The following is a 15,997-nucleotide window of genomic DNA, read 5'->3' on the forward strand; positions in this document are numbered from 1 at the left end:
GTTATTTTTCTTCATATCGAATTCTCATAACAATATTGCCGTGGGCAGGTAAACGGCAATATCTGCAGAAAGGAGTTTTCGAGATACTGTGAAACCCCGATTTTACGTCCCCGGAATCCACAATTGACGTTTTTTTCATCAGGTCCCAGTGTTTTCGTATACTACGAGTGATACTGTTAATTTAACCCGGATCGAATGTTATTTATGAATTTCAGACAATTTACGTTTTCCCTGGGAAGGGAGAAGTCTTTTTCTAAAATAAGCAATATGTAGCCTTTTCTGGCTTTTAAAAGCTTTGTTGAAAGTAAATTTATTTCAACAGAAATGTTACTGCTCCATCCGGTTATATTACAGACTCCACTATTTTGGATTATATTTTCCCCGTACCGCCGGATTCGCAACTAAATGTGTTAAAATGATCTAAAATGGTACATAATAATGTTCTTTTTTAAAAATATAGATATTTTTTTCCTTTTAAAAGAGTCACCTTGACTATCTTTAGTTTTTTCTGTTTCATTGTTGCTTTCTATGCCCCTTTTGTATTTTACGTTTCCCGTATTTCACGTTATTTTAACCGGTCGCTTGCGAAACGTAAAAGCGAGGTTTCACTTTATTTGAAGAAATGCGTTTTGGATTCAATACTAACAATCGAAAAAAGTTGAGATTTGACGACCTTTTTTTTTGCTGCGGACACCAAATAAGCAAGCTAGTACGATAAAGTTAACATGCAGTAAATAGCAAAAATTCGAAAAAATTAAGAATTCGCAGTTACTGCTCACTTTACCTGCCCACCGTAAAATGATTGAATACTAGAGTTATTACAAGTACGGTATCGTTATATAATTACTAGTAAAAAAATAGGGACATTTAATAAGAAATATAGTTTTTATTTGTTATATCCAGTTTAAGTACGTTTTTTCTGTTTTGGTCCATCCTTTTGTGCACATTGTTTTGTGAAATCGAGCTTGGTCTCTCACTGTTTCAATAATGGTCGCGCCATCTGGTTCTTTTCATCGTCTGACATCCAGGTGGTCAACTTCTAGATCGTTACTGAGTGTCATCCAATATTTCGGCATTTGAACAGTAATCGAAGATTTGCTCTTTGATGGTCCTGTTACTGGTGAAGTTGTCACTCTCTGTTTCGATGCTCGTAGTCATCATAATCTTTTTATCGTCTGACATCTACACGGTCAAGACTTCTCGATCATTACCGAGCAACGTCGAGTCCTTTGTGAATTGGACAATAATCAAAGACTCGTCCTTCGATGATCGTCTTATTGGTGAAGCCGTCTCTCACTGTTTTGACACTCGTCGAGCCATCATGTTCTTTTCGTCGTCTGACATCCACGCGGTCAAGACTTCTCGATCATTACTGAGGATCATCGAATCTTTTGGCATTTGGACAGCAATCGAAGATTCATTCTTTGACGACCGTCTGATTGGAGAAGCTGCGTCTGTCTGAGTTCCAGAATTCAGCCTTTCAACTGGCCTGTTAATTACCGGGTTGCTTCCTTGGGATGCTTCGATGCACAATTTGATACTGTGTATGGTGGCAAGATCCAGTTTTGGGAACCGGTTTACAGAAGGATCGAACTCGTACAAAATGTTGTGTTCGACAAGGTCAGCACCAGCTTTCTCTTCTTCCGGTGTCATACGAATAGGAATAAACTTGTTTATGGTCTGAAAGAGAGAAAATAAAAACACTAAGTTGTTGGAAGGTAACTTTTTAATCATTAGTTTTTTTATTTTCGCTTGTTTCGTTGTTTTTTTCCTATTTTCACTTTGTATAGCGTTACAGCTGATTCAATTCTTTCACTCCTTGATTTACTTCAACAAACCATAAACTTCAGAAATTTAATTTCACTCATGCATTATCCAAATAATTGTGACTTCTTTTTTGTAAGAATTTCTTCCATGTAACCACTCTAATTCCATTTTCGAAGTTTTCCTTTTTCCAATTAAAGTTTGAGTTAACCTAGAACATTCTACTCCATGAAATAGAGTACCTGATCAAAAGTACCTTTCTAAATATTTTAAGAAAAAACATCCCCCCCCCCACAAATATATTGTGCAAACAATGATACATCCCATAGTTTCTAGGACAAAACCAATTTTTTAAAGGTATTTAAAATTCCTTGAGCTCTGAGAAACAATTACAAGTTGCTGCATAGTTTATGAAAACTTTACCCTATTATTTATGTCTGGTAATTAAATTTGGTTATCGTCTCAGTTTAAAGATACAAACTTTGTTATCGTTGACATTTTGGAAACGAGCATCTTTAAACGGGTGTGTCCACACGAGGGGGGAGGTCATGGCACAGATTGCGCCATTGAAATTGGAGGGGGCTAAGGCGTTTTTTTTTTCCTTTTGAGATGGCTCTCATTCTTGGTTGAGAGGTGCGTCCTTTGTGTGTGCTTTTAAGAGGATGGGCACCATTAGTTAAAGCTCATTAATTTTAGAAATCGACTTTGTTCAATTCTCCCTTTTTAGAGGTTCTTGCGCTTTCTTCTTTTCTGAAACAAAATCATTTAATGACTGATTTACTTTATTTGGTCTCAGTTATAGTATAGCCGCAATTAAAAAACAAACTCATGAACCCACTCTCTGACCCGTTCTCGATAGAAACTAAGCCTTTTCCGTTCATACTGGACTGAACATTGTCACTTTTAAAAATAGATTCTACAAATTATTGGCGTTCTACTCCGAAAATGCTTTTCATTCCCCTTACTCTCCTTTGAAAATTTTCAATCAGGATCTTTGTCCTGATGTGTATAGCTGTCGTCAAGCGTCGTCTGCAATAGCTGTCAGCTATCGTTTAAGAACAAAAATAAATTTTTTCTGAAGAATTGTAAGAAAGAAATTGTTTTCTACAGATAACCATACTATGAACTTTGTTATACTTAGGCTAAAAACATACAGTAAAACCCCCCTCTAATGCGAACGCTAACAGGACAAATTATTTTGTCCGCAGTAGAGGGGTGTCCGCAAGACAGAGGTTTAATAATTTTATTTGCCTTACAATCGGGAAATTAAATATTGTCCGTATAGGAGGGGTGACCGTATTTGAGGGCTGTTCGTTAGGGGAGGGGGTTTACTACACAATGTTCCTAGATCTAAAAGAAAAAATCTTGAATCTTCATATGAAAAAACCCAATACCTAAAATGTTTCCACAATCTCCAAGGTGTTCTGTATGACGCAATAGTTGTCATAACCACTGACTGCTATTGCGTCACCCATGCACCTCGAGTTCGATTCTCAGCCATTTTTTTGTGCTCTCCAATTGGCAGCGCTTGGTAATCCTCACCTTTGGTGCACATATTCTATGATGCATCTATAAAAACAAGGGGCTAAGAACAAACAAAACAGCTTGAGATGAGATTTGATAACGCTTTACGTGAAGTACTGAGATAGTCCATGCTTCTGTACTGAGTAATTTTTCTTCCATTGCTACTGTTAGTAACATGTACTAAAGTAGTTCTAGTTAGTAGTACTAGTGTAGTTATATTAGTACCTTTGCATAATTTTTGTCTAGATATTTGTTTCCGTAAATATTTCTGCTTTCAATTGAAACAGTTTTGCTGATTCAGTCATTCAGCTGAACAGTCATTCAAGTATTTCATTTCTCTATGATCGCATCTCCAAGTCATTGTTTTCACACAAAGGAGATATTGTCCATTTACCAGGAGAAGGGCTCAGTCTTCGTCACTTGGCTCCGACTTCGTCACGTGGTATCCGAGGATTTGATTTCGCTGTTTTCGGAAGAAAGCTAATGATCGTAGCAATGAACCTAAAAACGGCAGTTTCTAATATTTAAGAATAACAGCAGGCAAGCGAAGTTAGTGACGCAGAGGACACTTTGACTTTTCACACAAGCAAATGCGCGTCAAAACTAACATCGTCTCATTAACAAGCACGGGAATGTGTTCACAGATCACCCCTTGAACTCTGCGTTCGAGAAAGCGGGCGAAATGCAATTTCGTTGTGAATGAACAATAACCCACTAGACCAGCGGGTCCCAGCCCATGGCCGCGGCACACAAGTTGGCCGTGGGCAGCTCAGTACTGGGCCGTAGACATTAGTCTAGATTCTAAAAGCCAAGATAAATCCTGTGGTCTAATTTTTTTTCGGGACAATTCACTGTTGAGATGTGCCTTCACTTAAAAGCTCTCCGTGGCTGTTTGCCAATAAGGAATACGCTTCAAAATTCAGAAAACATCTCTAAAATTGAAGATGAAATCTTTTGAATAAGATTCCATTTGAAAAAAAAATACATAAGAAATTTAAATTAACTTCAAATGACGAATACTAGTTGGTTAAACTATCGCGAGAACAAACTCTAAAACGACTTTTTAAAACAACCTCATTTTGGTCTCGTTCCAATATAAAATTTTATTTCTCATAAAAAGTTTTACTTCTATAGTTATTTGGTAGTTGCTGTTCCTCAAGTTTTGTTTTTACAAAACTGGTGGACCGCACTACAGAAAAGGTTGGGAACCACTGCACTAGATGCAACCATAGTATTTTTCCCACTTACATAAAGCAACAGAAATGTTGTAACCATGCTCCATCCTGCCACCACAATGATGGCCAGAAGCTGCACTCCCAACAGTCTCCATCCTCCTCCGCGAAACAGACCCATCAAGTTGTTGCTGAACTTCATGAGTGTGTCTTTCTCCACGAAGAAACCGACCGCAATCATCCCCCAAAGCGAGCCTGCTCCGTGGACAGCAATGGCGCCCACGGGGTCGTCGACGTGCAGTCTGTCGAGCAACGGAACGGTGCAGTTGGCCAGGAGAGAGCCAATGGCACCAACTATGAGGGCTTCCCATGGGTGGTAAAGGGCACAGCCACCTATTGAGAGAATACATTTTAAAGCAGTGATATTCAGTAAGAAATTGGCAAAAAATAACAGTAATAGGAAGAAGATTTTTTGCCCTGGACACATCTGTACCATAGAGCAGGAACTAAAATGGAGGGAACAAGTCCAATTGGCTTAGCAAAAGCTATTCAAAAGACCCCAAGTCATGTAACTCAAAAACGACGAATGGTTGGCCCGTTTTGCGTGAAACAAGCGAAAGAAACCTGATTTCTTCCAATGCTTTGCTTTGGAATCCATCACTTGACTTGGGGGTCTTGGTTTCATGAATGAAATTCTTCCCTCCCTCCATTTTATCTCTTCTCAATGATCTGTACTTCAGAGACAGACTAATGTAAGTCACATAATCGCTACTTTACAGGAGCCAGGTAAAACGTTTGTCTGCCTCATACAAAGGATGAGACGCGCTCTGTTTTAACGCTGTTAAATAATTACAAAGGATTTTTTTTTTTTTTTGGAACTGCGTTCACATTGCTCAATGCGGAGTAGGATTCTACGAACAATGCACCAATAAACGGAAAATAGCAATTTCTGAACTTACGTACTTACGTTAGTCTGGTTCTGAGTTACAAACATGCCTCTCCAAAATTTCGAAATTTACTTCATAAATCTTCGAACAAAAATATTTTATAATTTTATTTTATGTTTTAATCATTGGAAATTATCAACGAAATTTGACGACTTCGAATAAATAAACAAAATGTTTATTGCAACTTTTTCAGTTCAACATTATTTTTTAGTTCGTGCTAACTGTTATATATAAAATTATTGAATGTCAACCAACTCAATAATATACAAAATTATTTTTTCCCGTAGTACATTAAACATACGGCTACATTTGTTTCACTGTCCCGTGAGAGAATGATAGAATACATGAAAACTAAATGAGAAAAAAGATCTTTGTGCTACAATATGATTAAATTGAAAAACTAACGTAAATAAAGCACAAATTAACACAAAAATACAGCATAGAGCTATTTCAAGGCTACTATGGAGCCTCTTCATCAGATGAAGAGGCTCGGCTCCATTGCAACGTTGAAATAGCTATATCGTCGGCTCATAGCAACAGACATATCTTAGTTATTTCTGCAATTAAATATCTTACTGTTGCTCTGAGGTGACGATATGCTGTATTTTTGTGTTAATTTGTGCTTAATTTACGTTGGTTTTTCAATTTAATCATACATGAAAACTAGTTTTGGAAAGTGAATCTGGTAAATTTTACTCGTGCTAAACTTCTATTTTCGTTAAAAGTTACTTTTGAATTCATTCAAGTTTTTTTTAAATCTTTATTTAGGAGAAGTTATATTTTTATTCAAATTCACTAATAATAGTGAGAGCGATATGCAGAGTTTCTTCTTAAAAGGTTAGCTTTGAACATATGTCCAACTCTTAGCTGTATCTTTTGCACATTGAGGCATGGAGCTAAGTTTTCGAAGATTGATCAGCTATAGAACGAGGGGAGGAGAGAAGACCCACTTTCATGCTTCTATTTTTAGTCAAGATTACATATGTTTAATATTCAGTTAAAAAATAATTAATTCAACTATACGGGTATTTCTAAATTAAATAACAAGTGGATCAAATTTTGGAAAAAAAATGTGGTTTTGCATCTCTTATGTACACGGACACCTATATCCCATTAAATTATTCAAAATCTCCTAAATAAACTTTCACAATACTCAACATGAAATTCACATCACTGTTAAACAGTTTTATGTTCTTTAACTAGTTTAAAATATTATGTTCTATACTCAACCGTTAAGTACAAGGCTGCAGTGTTCGAGTCGGACTGATTTAAGGGTAAGGAGTCAGAATCGGAGATTTTGCAATTCCAGGAGTTAGAGGCGGAGTCGGCCAGTTCTGCTCCTCAAAACCAGGCAAACGCAAATCACATGATCGCTACCTTGCAGGAGAGCGTAAACACTTTCGTTTCGTGCGTACAAAGGATGAGGCTCGCGCTCTTTTATGCCGGTAAATAACCATAAAAGAACTTTTTTTATGCATTAACATATTGATGATTCGATGCAGAATAAGGTTCTACGTATAAAGAAGTAATATCCTGAAAATAGCCATTTTAGGACTTAAATTAGTCTAGCTCTGAGTTACAGCTAATTTACCTCCAAGTCAGTAGCTCTGCCAGGTCTTAAGTCGCAGTCATTGAGTCGGACTGATTTGGAGGAGAAGGAGTCGGCATCTGTCATTTTCCGCCGACTCCGCAGCCCTGGATAAATGGACTCGTTTTTTTATTTTCGTTCATTTTTAGCTTTTTTAATTTGAAGTTTCCCCCATTTCTTTGTTTTGATTTTAAAAGATCGTTCAGTATTTGCAAAATTTCAATATAAATAACGAAACAAAAATAGAGAATCATAATTTCTACATGCGTAGTACAACTACTTCAGGTCCCAGGCCTGAAAGATATCTTTTCTAAATCAAAAGTTTCATTCACAGATACTTCGAGTCACAAATCCGTAACGCAATGCCGAGGTTAAAAGCATGAAGCAGTTACTTCCAATCCCAAATCTCGAGCAAAGGTTCTTCAAGTCCCAAATTCACAACATGAATGCCAACCGGGGAAGGAGGGCGGGAGTTCATGGCGTGCCATTGAAATTTTTAGGAGTGTGTGTTTTGAGGGATATTTTTCTCTTTTTCTGAGGGATTCTTGATCTTAGGGGTCTTTGCGATATCGGGGGTGGGGTGCGCCCTTGCACGTAATGGAGTTTGGCACCCCTGCGAAACACAACTGCTTCATGTTGAAAACTTGTAACGTAAATACTTCAAGTAGTAACGTAAATACTCATACTAATATATTTCGAATTCATGCGAGCCTAAGTGGCAAAGCTTCTTCAAGTAACAAACTTAAAGTAAAACAATTTCACAAATTTTTAACTATAACAAAAAGTATCAATAACTCATTCCGAATATTATAGTAGAATTGTACAGTTCATTTCATTTATCAGCGCAAATAAAATTAAGACATTTATTCTAAAAATTAACTTTTATCTACTTTAATCGCTTGATGTTCCAACTCGAAACATATATCTCTGTTCAACCAATTTCCTCTTCCTTTTTTTTTATTTATTTTTTTTTTTTTATTGCTCTAACTTGTTTATCACATGAAGATATAGTAAGATTTTGTTGAGATGGGAAGGTCATATTAGACCCAGATTAAAACGAAAAAAAAAAGGTTTTTTTTTGGGGGGGGAGTCACAGTGAAGGACAGTTTGTTTCGGTTCGCCGCATTTCGTGAACTATTTATTTTTTCCAACTGAAGTTCTCTTGCCTCTAATCATAATACAGTGACATTTTTAGTGATTCGTACGCTCTTAAACGGTAGTTTTCGTTAACAATTCTGTCTTACATCAGAAAATCCCATTCTACTTTTAAAAACGGAATAAGAAATTCAAAACATTTTTCAGTGTTTGAAAATAAAATAAACCATCTTCTGAAGCCAGCAAATATAACCTAAAATTCTAAAGCGTCGTCATATGTCTCAAAACAAGTTCAAAGCACAAAAACAAGTTCCAGAGTTGAAAAATATAATCTGAAATTGAAAACCACCTTCAGACGTTTCACAGCTTTCTTAAAAATTCAAAGCGTTTGGTATCGGAACATTTTGCTTAAAACTTATTTGCAATAAACAGGAAAGCAGAAATAAGATCTTTTCCGTGATCCTTCCTTGACTACGAAGTATTCTTTTTTCTAACAACAAATATATTCTATTTTATTTTATCATTTATTTCTTAATTCCAATATGTATGTATGCCTTCGTAGAGCTTGAACTACGCTGCTGATCCTAAGGCAGATAACATTGAGCGAAAAAATACTTCACAAAAGGCTTCTGACACCATTCTTGCTGGTTTTTATGTAAAATGACTTCCTGAATCCAAACATGAATCCCCCCTTAATCAGTTCCTGAGTCCAAATCTAGAAACCGTTTTCCCCCATTGCCTACTTTTGATAAGTCCTTTTAAAAGTTCGTGGATTGATCTCGTTGTGATACTGAATGCCTCAAAATGATGGTATATTTGTTTTAGTAATAAAACATTAAATATTTAAAACATAATTATTTTTTAAAAAAAACAGCAGGAAAGAAATAAAAAGAAAACTGCAATAGTAATATGCAAATAATGTTTTTTTTTTTTTTTTTTTTGTGTTAGAAATAACAAGAAAAGTTTTAAATAGATAAAACAGGATTTGTTTTACTAGTTTTAATACGTTTTTTCATGAACGACCTTTCAAGTATTACAAGTCTTTTTAGTCTGAAAGCTTTGTAACTTACCAGTTATTGAAACAAGTGAAGCCAAAATTCCGTTTATAAGGAACGTTACAATGAACTTCTTTCGTTGCGAGAAATAGCTGTAAAAAGACAAAATATTTTGTACTTCTAAAATCAACAATTTTAAACAAATGATTTTCAAAAATATCAATCAAAATTGTTGTTAAATGGAAAAATCTTGCATTAAACTTTGCATTGGAAATACACGGCATCATTAAAAACACCTTTAAGCAATATTCCTGCCAGTTTTTCGATACTACGGGGATAACAACATTAATTATATTTATTAAATCATATGATCATAACTAGGCTAGCCAGACATCCCGGTTTGACCGGGACAGTCCCAGATTTCAGACAAAATCTCTGTGTCCCACAGCCAGTTTACTTGGCGTCCCGGAAAAGAGTTATTTGATTACAGACGACCAAAAATGTTTTGAAATAATAACTAAGAAGGATTATTTAGAACAAGTGGCACCCGCACGGCTTTGTCCGTAGTAGAAAAATTAAAATTTCATTTGGTTTGCCTGTATATTAACAAATAATGGATGATGAATTTCTCGCCAATTGGCTATGTCAAATGGCTCGTTACGATGGTTTCGTAATTTACTATTCCACGTTGTGATAATTTGCTCGGAAAAACTTTCTTAAAATTGGTATGGAAAAAGAACAAAATCGAATTTTCAAAAAATCGCTTCGAGGTGCACACCCCCATGCTACAAACTAACTTTATATCAAATTTCATGAAAATCGACCGAACGGTCTAGGCGCTATGCGCGTCACAGACATCCAGACAGAGAGACTTTCTGCTTTATTATTAGTAATAACTAGTGGTACCCGCACGGCATAGAAAAATCAAAAGATCTTTTGGTTCTCCTGTATATTTACAAATAATGTATGGTGAATTTTCTCGCCAATTGTCTTGTACCCATCTTACGGTTCCACGTTATGATAGTTTCATATTTCGCCAATTGGCTTGTGCCCATGTTACGGTTCCACGTTATGATAATTTCGTAATTTACTCGTCCATCTTATGATATGTTTTTTTCTTAAAATTGGAATAGAAAAAGAAACACATCGAATTTTCGAAAAATCGCTTCGAGGTGCACACCCCCATGCTACATATTAACTTTGTGCCAAATTTCATGAAAATCGGCCGAACAGTTTAGGCGCTATGCGCGTCACAAACATTCTACAGACATCCAGACATCCTCCGGACAGAGAGACTTTCAGCTTTATTATTAGTAAAGAAAGAAGATAATAACATTCTCTTTTTTTTTATCGCACTGTATGAGAAATGAAAACTATAGAAGTGCGATATTCTGCTAATAAATTGTAATACTGTTATCGTATTGTTTTTTCTCAAAAATCGTTATTAAACGGTCGAGTTCAATATTAGGCACTAAAGGTGCAGCTTTAGCACCAGAAGAAATTTCGCTGCACATTACACCCATTTTCACGTGTAGTAATATTAAAGTCACTTGTCTCGGCGCCAGCTGTTTATGAGAGAGTATTTTCTTTGATGAACAACGCCTGGTCTGATGATTGATCGGTGTTTGATGCAGGAATCTACGGTTAAAGGCTTAATGACATGTAAATTTAATATCGGATTTGATTGTACCGATTTTTAAAATAAGATTAAATCTAAAAAAGACTTTCTGAAAAAAAATCCTATCCAATGATAAATACTAGTAAATATTGTTAATTTTTTTCCTCAATTTAATTGCTTCTTTTTATTTAAGTAATTTCTAAATATTGTCTTGTAAAAAAATTTAATGTTTAAATTCATATGCTTGTGTGTGTCATTAATGATTAACCCTAATTTAAATTCATAATTAGGACCATTTTTTCATAGCATTGAGAAAAAATTGCATTCTAAAAACCAGTCAACGACAGGTTCCCTTGAATAAGGACGATACTATGAGGGGGGGGGGCGTTCCGGCACCCCGGTTTAGCATTTCCGAAATCTGGTAAGCCTAATCATAACCATCCCAATAGTTGACATTAATGTTATGAACTACATTAACTTACCTATCTATATATGTCTTTCTAACTACTCGAAAACAAAAGCGAATCGAGACTCGATTCAGGTACCAAGTGACTCGTAATTCTTCGGGAAACCTTATTAACCCAATCTCACCTTTGTACGAATATAATTAGTGAAAATATTAATTAAAATGTCAAGTCTCAGAGACGTTTCATTTGCTTCAAAGTTTCCAGATCTCTGCTCCTGGCATCTTGCTAATAACTGCTTCGAGCGCGAGTGACGCTACAAAAAAAAAATATCCTTGGTGTAATTATTCCTGATGGTTCGAATGAAACTGGATTAAGTTCGTCATGCGGCGTGGCGAAATGTTAAGTTAATCAATATTCTACTGATTAATTATTGTTCCGCTACAGGTGATATGAAGGGGGAGACGTCTCGGAAGTATACTGCCCCCCCCCCCTTCGGCGGTGTACACCAACCCGCTGCAAGCGGGTTGTGCAAGCCTTCGTAGATGGCAAAATTAGTCACCCAGGCGACTAGTGTTATAATGAAAATCTTGCTGCTGTGATAGGGGTAACCGAGTTTTCTCCTTCATCCCAGTATTAGCTTAGCTTTGCCTTGGTAGAGTTTTGGATTAATTCGACTCATAAAAGAAAAGTGCTCTAATTATCTCAGGTTGGCAACTCAATTTCAATGCGTCCACTTCACGTACCTAGTATGAGAACCCAATGCTACTGCGTAAGCAAGCCTACTTACCGCCTAAGTAAGCGAGCCTAAATACCGCCTTTTTTATTGGTTATCCTCCGTACTTTTTTCACATGCGCGCACGTTAACAGTATGTTGCGAAAATTCAGAAATGGAAAATACTGAAAGATTCGTGACTCACCCAAGTACGTAACATTTCTTATTCATATAAAATTATTGATATGAACAGTTGAAATTGTAATAAAACTCCGTATACACACACATAACTATGCAAAACGAAGAAATGTTTATTACGTAACCTGTGCGGATGGGCAACCGTTGTGATTTCATTCAACTAAAATCATGGGAGGTCGCTGTGACCTTCCAAAAATTTCTTCATTCGCCAAACTTTGCCTGGCGATTCGGAAAATTTTGAAGTTGTTCGACAAAACTGTCATAAATTGACAAAAATTTGGAGTTCCATTTGGCAAAAAAAAAACATCATTCCGCGAAATTTGAAGTCCTGTTTGGCAAAATTATCATCATTTGGCAAAAATTTGGAGTTCCATTTGGCAAAATGATCATCATTCGGCGAAATTTGGAGTTCCATTCGTCTAATTGAGGATGAGGTCGTTTCCGAATTTTTTAAAGTATTTTTTTTCTGATATAATATGCTTTTCATGCACAAAAATGGTCAAAATGCTCAAAAATGGTCAGAGAACATAGGGTCTGACCATTTTTTAAATAATTTGGGAAAGTTTAATATTTAATAAAAAAATATTTTAGGATTCAATTTTATTTTTTTACGCTTTTGCACATGACATCACAAGTGATGAAATACCATTCACTGATGCCATTAGCACAGAGCATAATATTTAAATCGCATCTTCACTCTCATATACCGGAAATAGTTGATAGCCAGACTAGAGTGCAATATTTAATTCGTTTCTGAATTATCATAAGCTGGAAGCGTGGAAGACAGCAAGCATAAGCATTCAGCGCGCCAGTGGAGTACGCACCAAAACTTATCGCTTGTGACATCATAAAGATCACGCCTTGTTTGAAAAATTGGACATTTAAAAAAAAAATAATTGGAAATTAAACGTTTTGAAAATAAGATTTTCCTTGCTTCATGTTTTTTTTTTTTTTTTATTTGCTCATACTATTAATTTCAATAACTAAAAGTAGTACTTTTGGCTGATGGAAACAACCCCAGTTCTGCCCTCCCAAAAGTTTAAGACCACGGCGCTCCTGATAATTCAGCTAAATCGAGTACTGTATTAAAACCATCTTTAGAGGATGTAAGAGAACCGAGGGAAAAACTTTACTAAAAAGACAACGTAAATCACGTCATCATGGATAGTCATTAATCAGTTTATTCATTAAATCGCCTAACGTCAAATGATCTGGTAACATCTTGTTGATTTTAGGTTTTTAACGATCTTAGAGAAAAATTAAATAATCAATACATGCAAGAAAATTCACCGTTATGTGCTTCACAGTTATGGAGAGAGAAGTTGGGTGATCAACAATAAATGGAAAAGCGGTTGCATGCAGTTTGAAATAATATTTTGCAAAATATTACAGAACTCTGATTTATGAAGTTTCGTCTCCGTTTTCTAATCTCTTTCTCTTTCTCTCTCTCGGTAATTTTCAGTGAAAAACAATTTCGTCAACTCAAAGAAAAGTAATTTCTAAAGCAAAATTTTAAAAGAATGTTTTTAAGATTTAGCGACGGCAATTGAAAGTGAAATAAGCTATGGTTTTAAAATTAAATTTAAAGAACGATTAAAATAGTGAACTGATAAAAAAAAAATGAAGTAGAGCAATGACTGAATCGCATGAAACAACAATTAATTTCCTTAAATGTAATAAATTCGTATTGCAAACTACAACTAATAAAAAATCTTTCCATTTTCTAGACAACGTAATTTCGTCTCGGTTTGGGCTCATTAGTTTATAAGAAACAAACCGAGTTGCAGGCAAATAACCTCATGCAAAAGCTTAATTACTGAATTGTCGTTAGCGAAAAAACTTCCTCAAGTATGAAAAAACGAGTCAAGTCATAGTACAGTCTGAACACCGATTAAATGGAAAGGCAGACTTCCAGTTTACTGGCCGAAATGGACGCATGTATTAGTTTTCTGGGATGCCAGCAGATGTGTGTTAGCCGTTAGCCTCTAAATTAAGCAGAGACACATTTAAATGAGCAGAACACGCCCGTCGAATTTTTACTTTTCCCCATCATTCAGATAGACTTGTCTTAACTGGATGTTTGACAATTCCATATGAGGCAGTGCGAAGCAAAGGGATGTAAGTGCCAAAATAAAAAAAATCGGAGATAACCAGTTCAAATGATAGGTGAATCCCTCCTCTGTCTTGGGGCAAGAGATAGTACTAGTAGCCCTGGTGGGTGCTGCAAAACAGCATGATTTATGGAAAAAATTCAATGAAAGCCTACTTAGGACCTTATCTTTAAACGTGTTTTTCTCAAAACTTGAAAATGTCCACTTACATCCCTTTGCTTCTCACTGCATCATTTGATCCGTGGGCAGACTGTACTGTAGCTTTAATAATATAATTACTAAATCAGCCTATTACAGAAATATTGTCTTCACAAGCTCCGCAAGCTTTGTGACCTCTTTCACAAGACACAAACGGTAACAAGAGCAGGAAAAAAAATTGAATTTTGACCTCTTGAATTCTAACTATGTTTGTCGCAATCACGAGTGTGTGTGTGAATGCAGGTGTGTGTGTTTATGTGTGTGGGAGGAGGGTATGCGTGTTTGTGTGTAGGGGGTATGTGTATGTGTGTGTAGGCATATGTGTTTGTGTCTGTGTGCAGGCATGAGTGTGTGGGTAGTGGTGTGTAGGTGTCTGTGTGTATGTGTGTGTAGACGTATGTATGTGTGTGTATATGTTTGTGTGTGCACGTGCGTGTATGTATGCGTGTAAGTGTAGGATATTCACACAATTTGGAGACTGTTTTCGCTGGAGGAGCAGCATCATGAGGCGGCCGGTCGACGGTGGTGCTGCAGAAGGTGCTAGTAGGAAAATAAAATCGTAGGACCTCAAAACAGTCAAATAAAAGCAATAAGCAATCGTGATTGCTCAAAAAAAAAAAAAAAAAAACACTCCTTTTAAAAAGCCAACATTTTCAGGGGTGCCCCCTTGGGAGGGGGTCATGGCGCAGACTACGCCATTAAAATTTTTTGGGGGGTGTTTTGAGGAGTATTTGTCTTTTTTTAGGGGGCTCTAGCGCTTAGGGGGCATTCGCGATATTTAAAGGGGTGCGCCTCTGCTCTTGGGGGGGATGTGCAGTGTGCACTCCTGATATTTTAGCATATCTCTCTTCGTCGGGGAATGTGGGGCAAGGTGAAACAGTTAAGATCACTGAGCTTTTTCACAATGAACAAACTGGAAATGTATTTTGAGAATTACAGTACACAAAGAGAGAGCATTTTATTTTGGCTTGCTTGCATAACAAAACTTGCATTGAGATATTTTTTTTAATTTTTGGCAACAAATTTGCACCTTCAAAAAATGGTGGAAAATTTTCATTTTTTTTTTTTTACTGACTGCGTATGCGCGTCGCAAAGGAGGGTAATGTACTTATAAGTCTATGTATGTATGTTGTTCCTATATGGCGTCGTTGAGGCTAAACGCCTTGGCCAAATTTGATGATTCTTTCGTCAGTCGATTTGTCTTGACCTTGGGAGTGTCACTACAGTAATCAAAATTCAACATATCGACAACCAGTCACCATATTGTTAGTTATGGATCATGTCACGCTGCTTGCGTACGACACAGCGTGCTACAAATGCAGGCGGCAGCGTTTTCACTGCCTGAATATTTCGTTTACTAAGTCTACTGATTCGATTTTCATCTTTAACATGATGCATTTGTTTTTGTCGTGATTCAGGGGACTGAGTTTAGCGACGTGTTCTTTCTTGACGGGCTTTTTTAGTTTTGCGAGAAAGATTTGCTTGACGGGGGGACATTTCCGAACTCGCGTTATCATGAGTTATGCAGGCTGTTTATATAGCTGTGGTTGACATAAATTCACGCATTTTTGCTTAAGGTCAAGCATATAAGGCCTTAAACCGAGTTAGGTCCCCAGTAAGACTAATAATCAGTAGTTTAGACCACCGCAAGTTACTTAATAATCCTCA

At 36.4% G+C, this 15,997-nt stretch overlaps 1 protein-coding gene across 1 annotated transcript in view; it reads right to left on the minus strand.

The window, feature by feature from the left end:
* Window positions 1-1,293: 1,293 nt before the first annotated feature.
* Window positions 1,294-15,997, minus strand: part of LOC129220731 (putative ammonium transporter 3) — a 90,593-nt gene continuing 75,889 nt past the window's right edge. Inside the window, exons 7-9 of the mRNA XM_054855160.1 lie at window positions 9,161-9,237; window positions 4,537-4,853; window positions 1,294-1,680 (exon numbers count right to left, since the gene is read on the minus strand). Coding sequence (XP_054711135.1) covers window positions 1,294-1,680; window positions 4,537-4,853; window positions 9,161-9,237 — 781 coding nt within the window. The remainder of the gene's footprint in view (window positions 1,681-4,536; window positions 4,854-9,160; window positions 9,238-15,997) is intronic.

Source organism: Uloborus diversus, chromosome 4 (assembly GCF_026930045.1).
Source record: "Uloborus diversus isolate 005 chromosome 4, Udiv.v.3.1, whole genome shotgun sequence".
NCBI classification, from domain to species: domain Eukaryota; kingdom Metazoa; phylum Arthropoda; class Arachnida; order Araneae; family Uloboridae; genus Uloborus; species Uloborus diversus.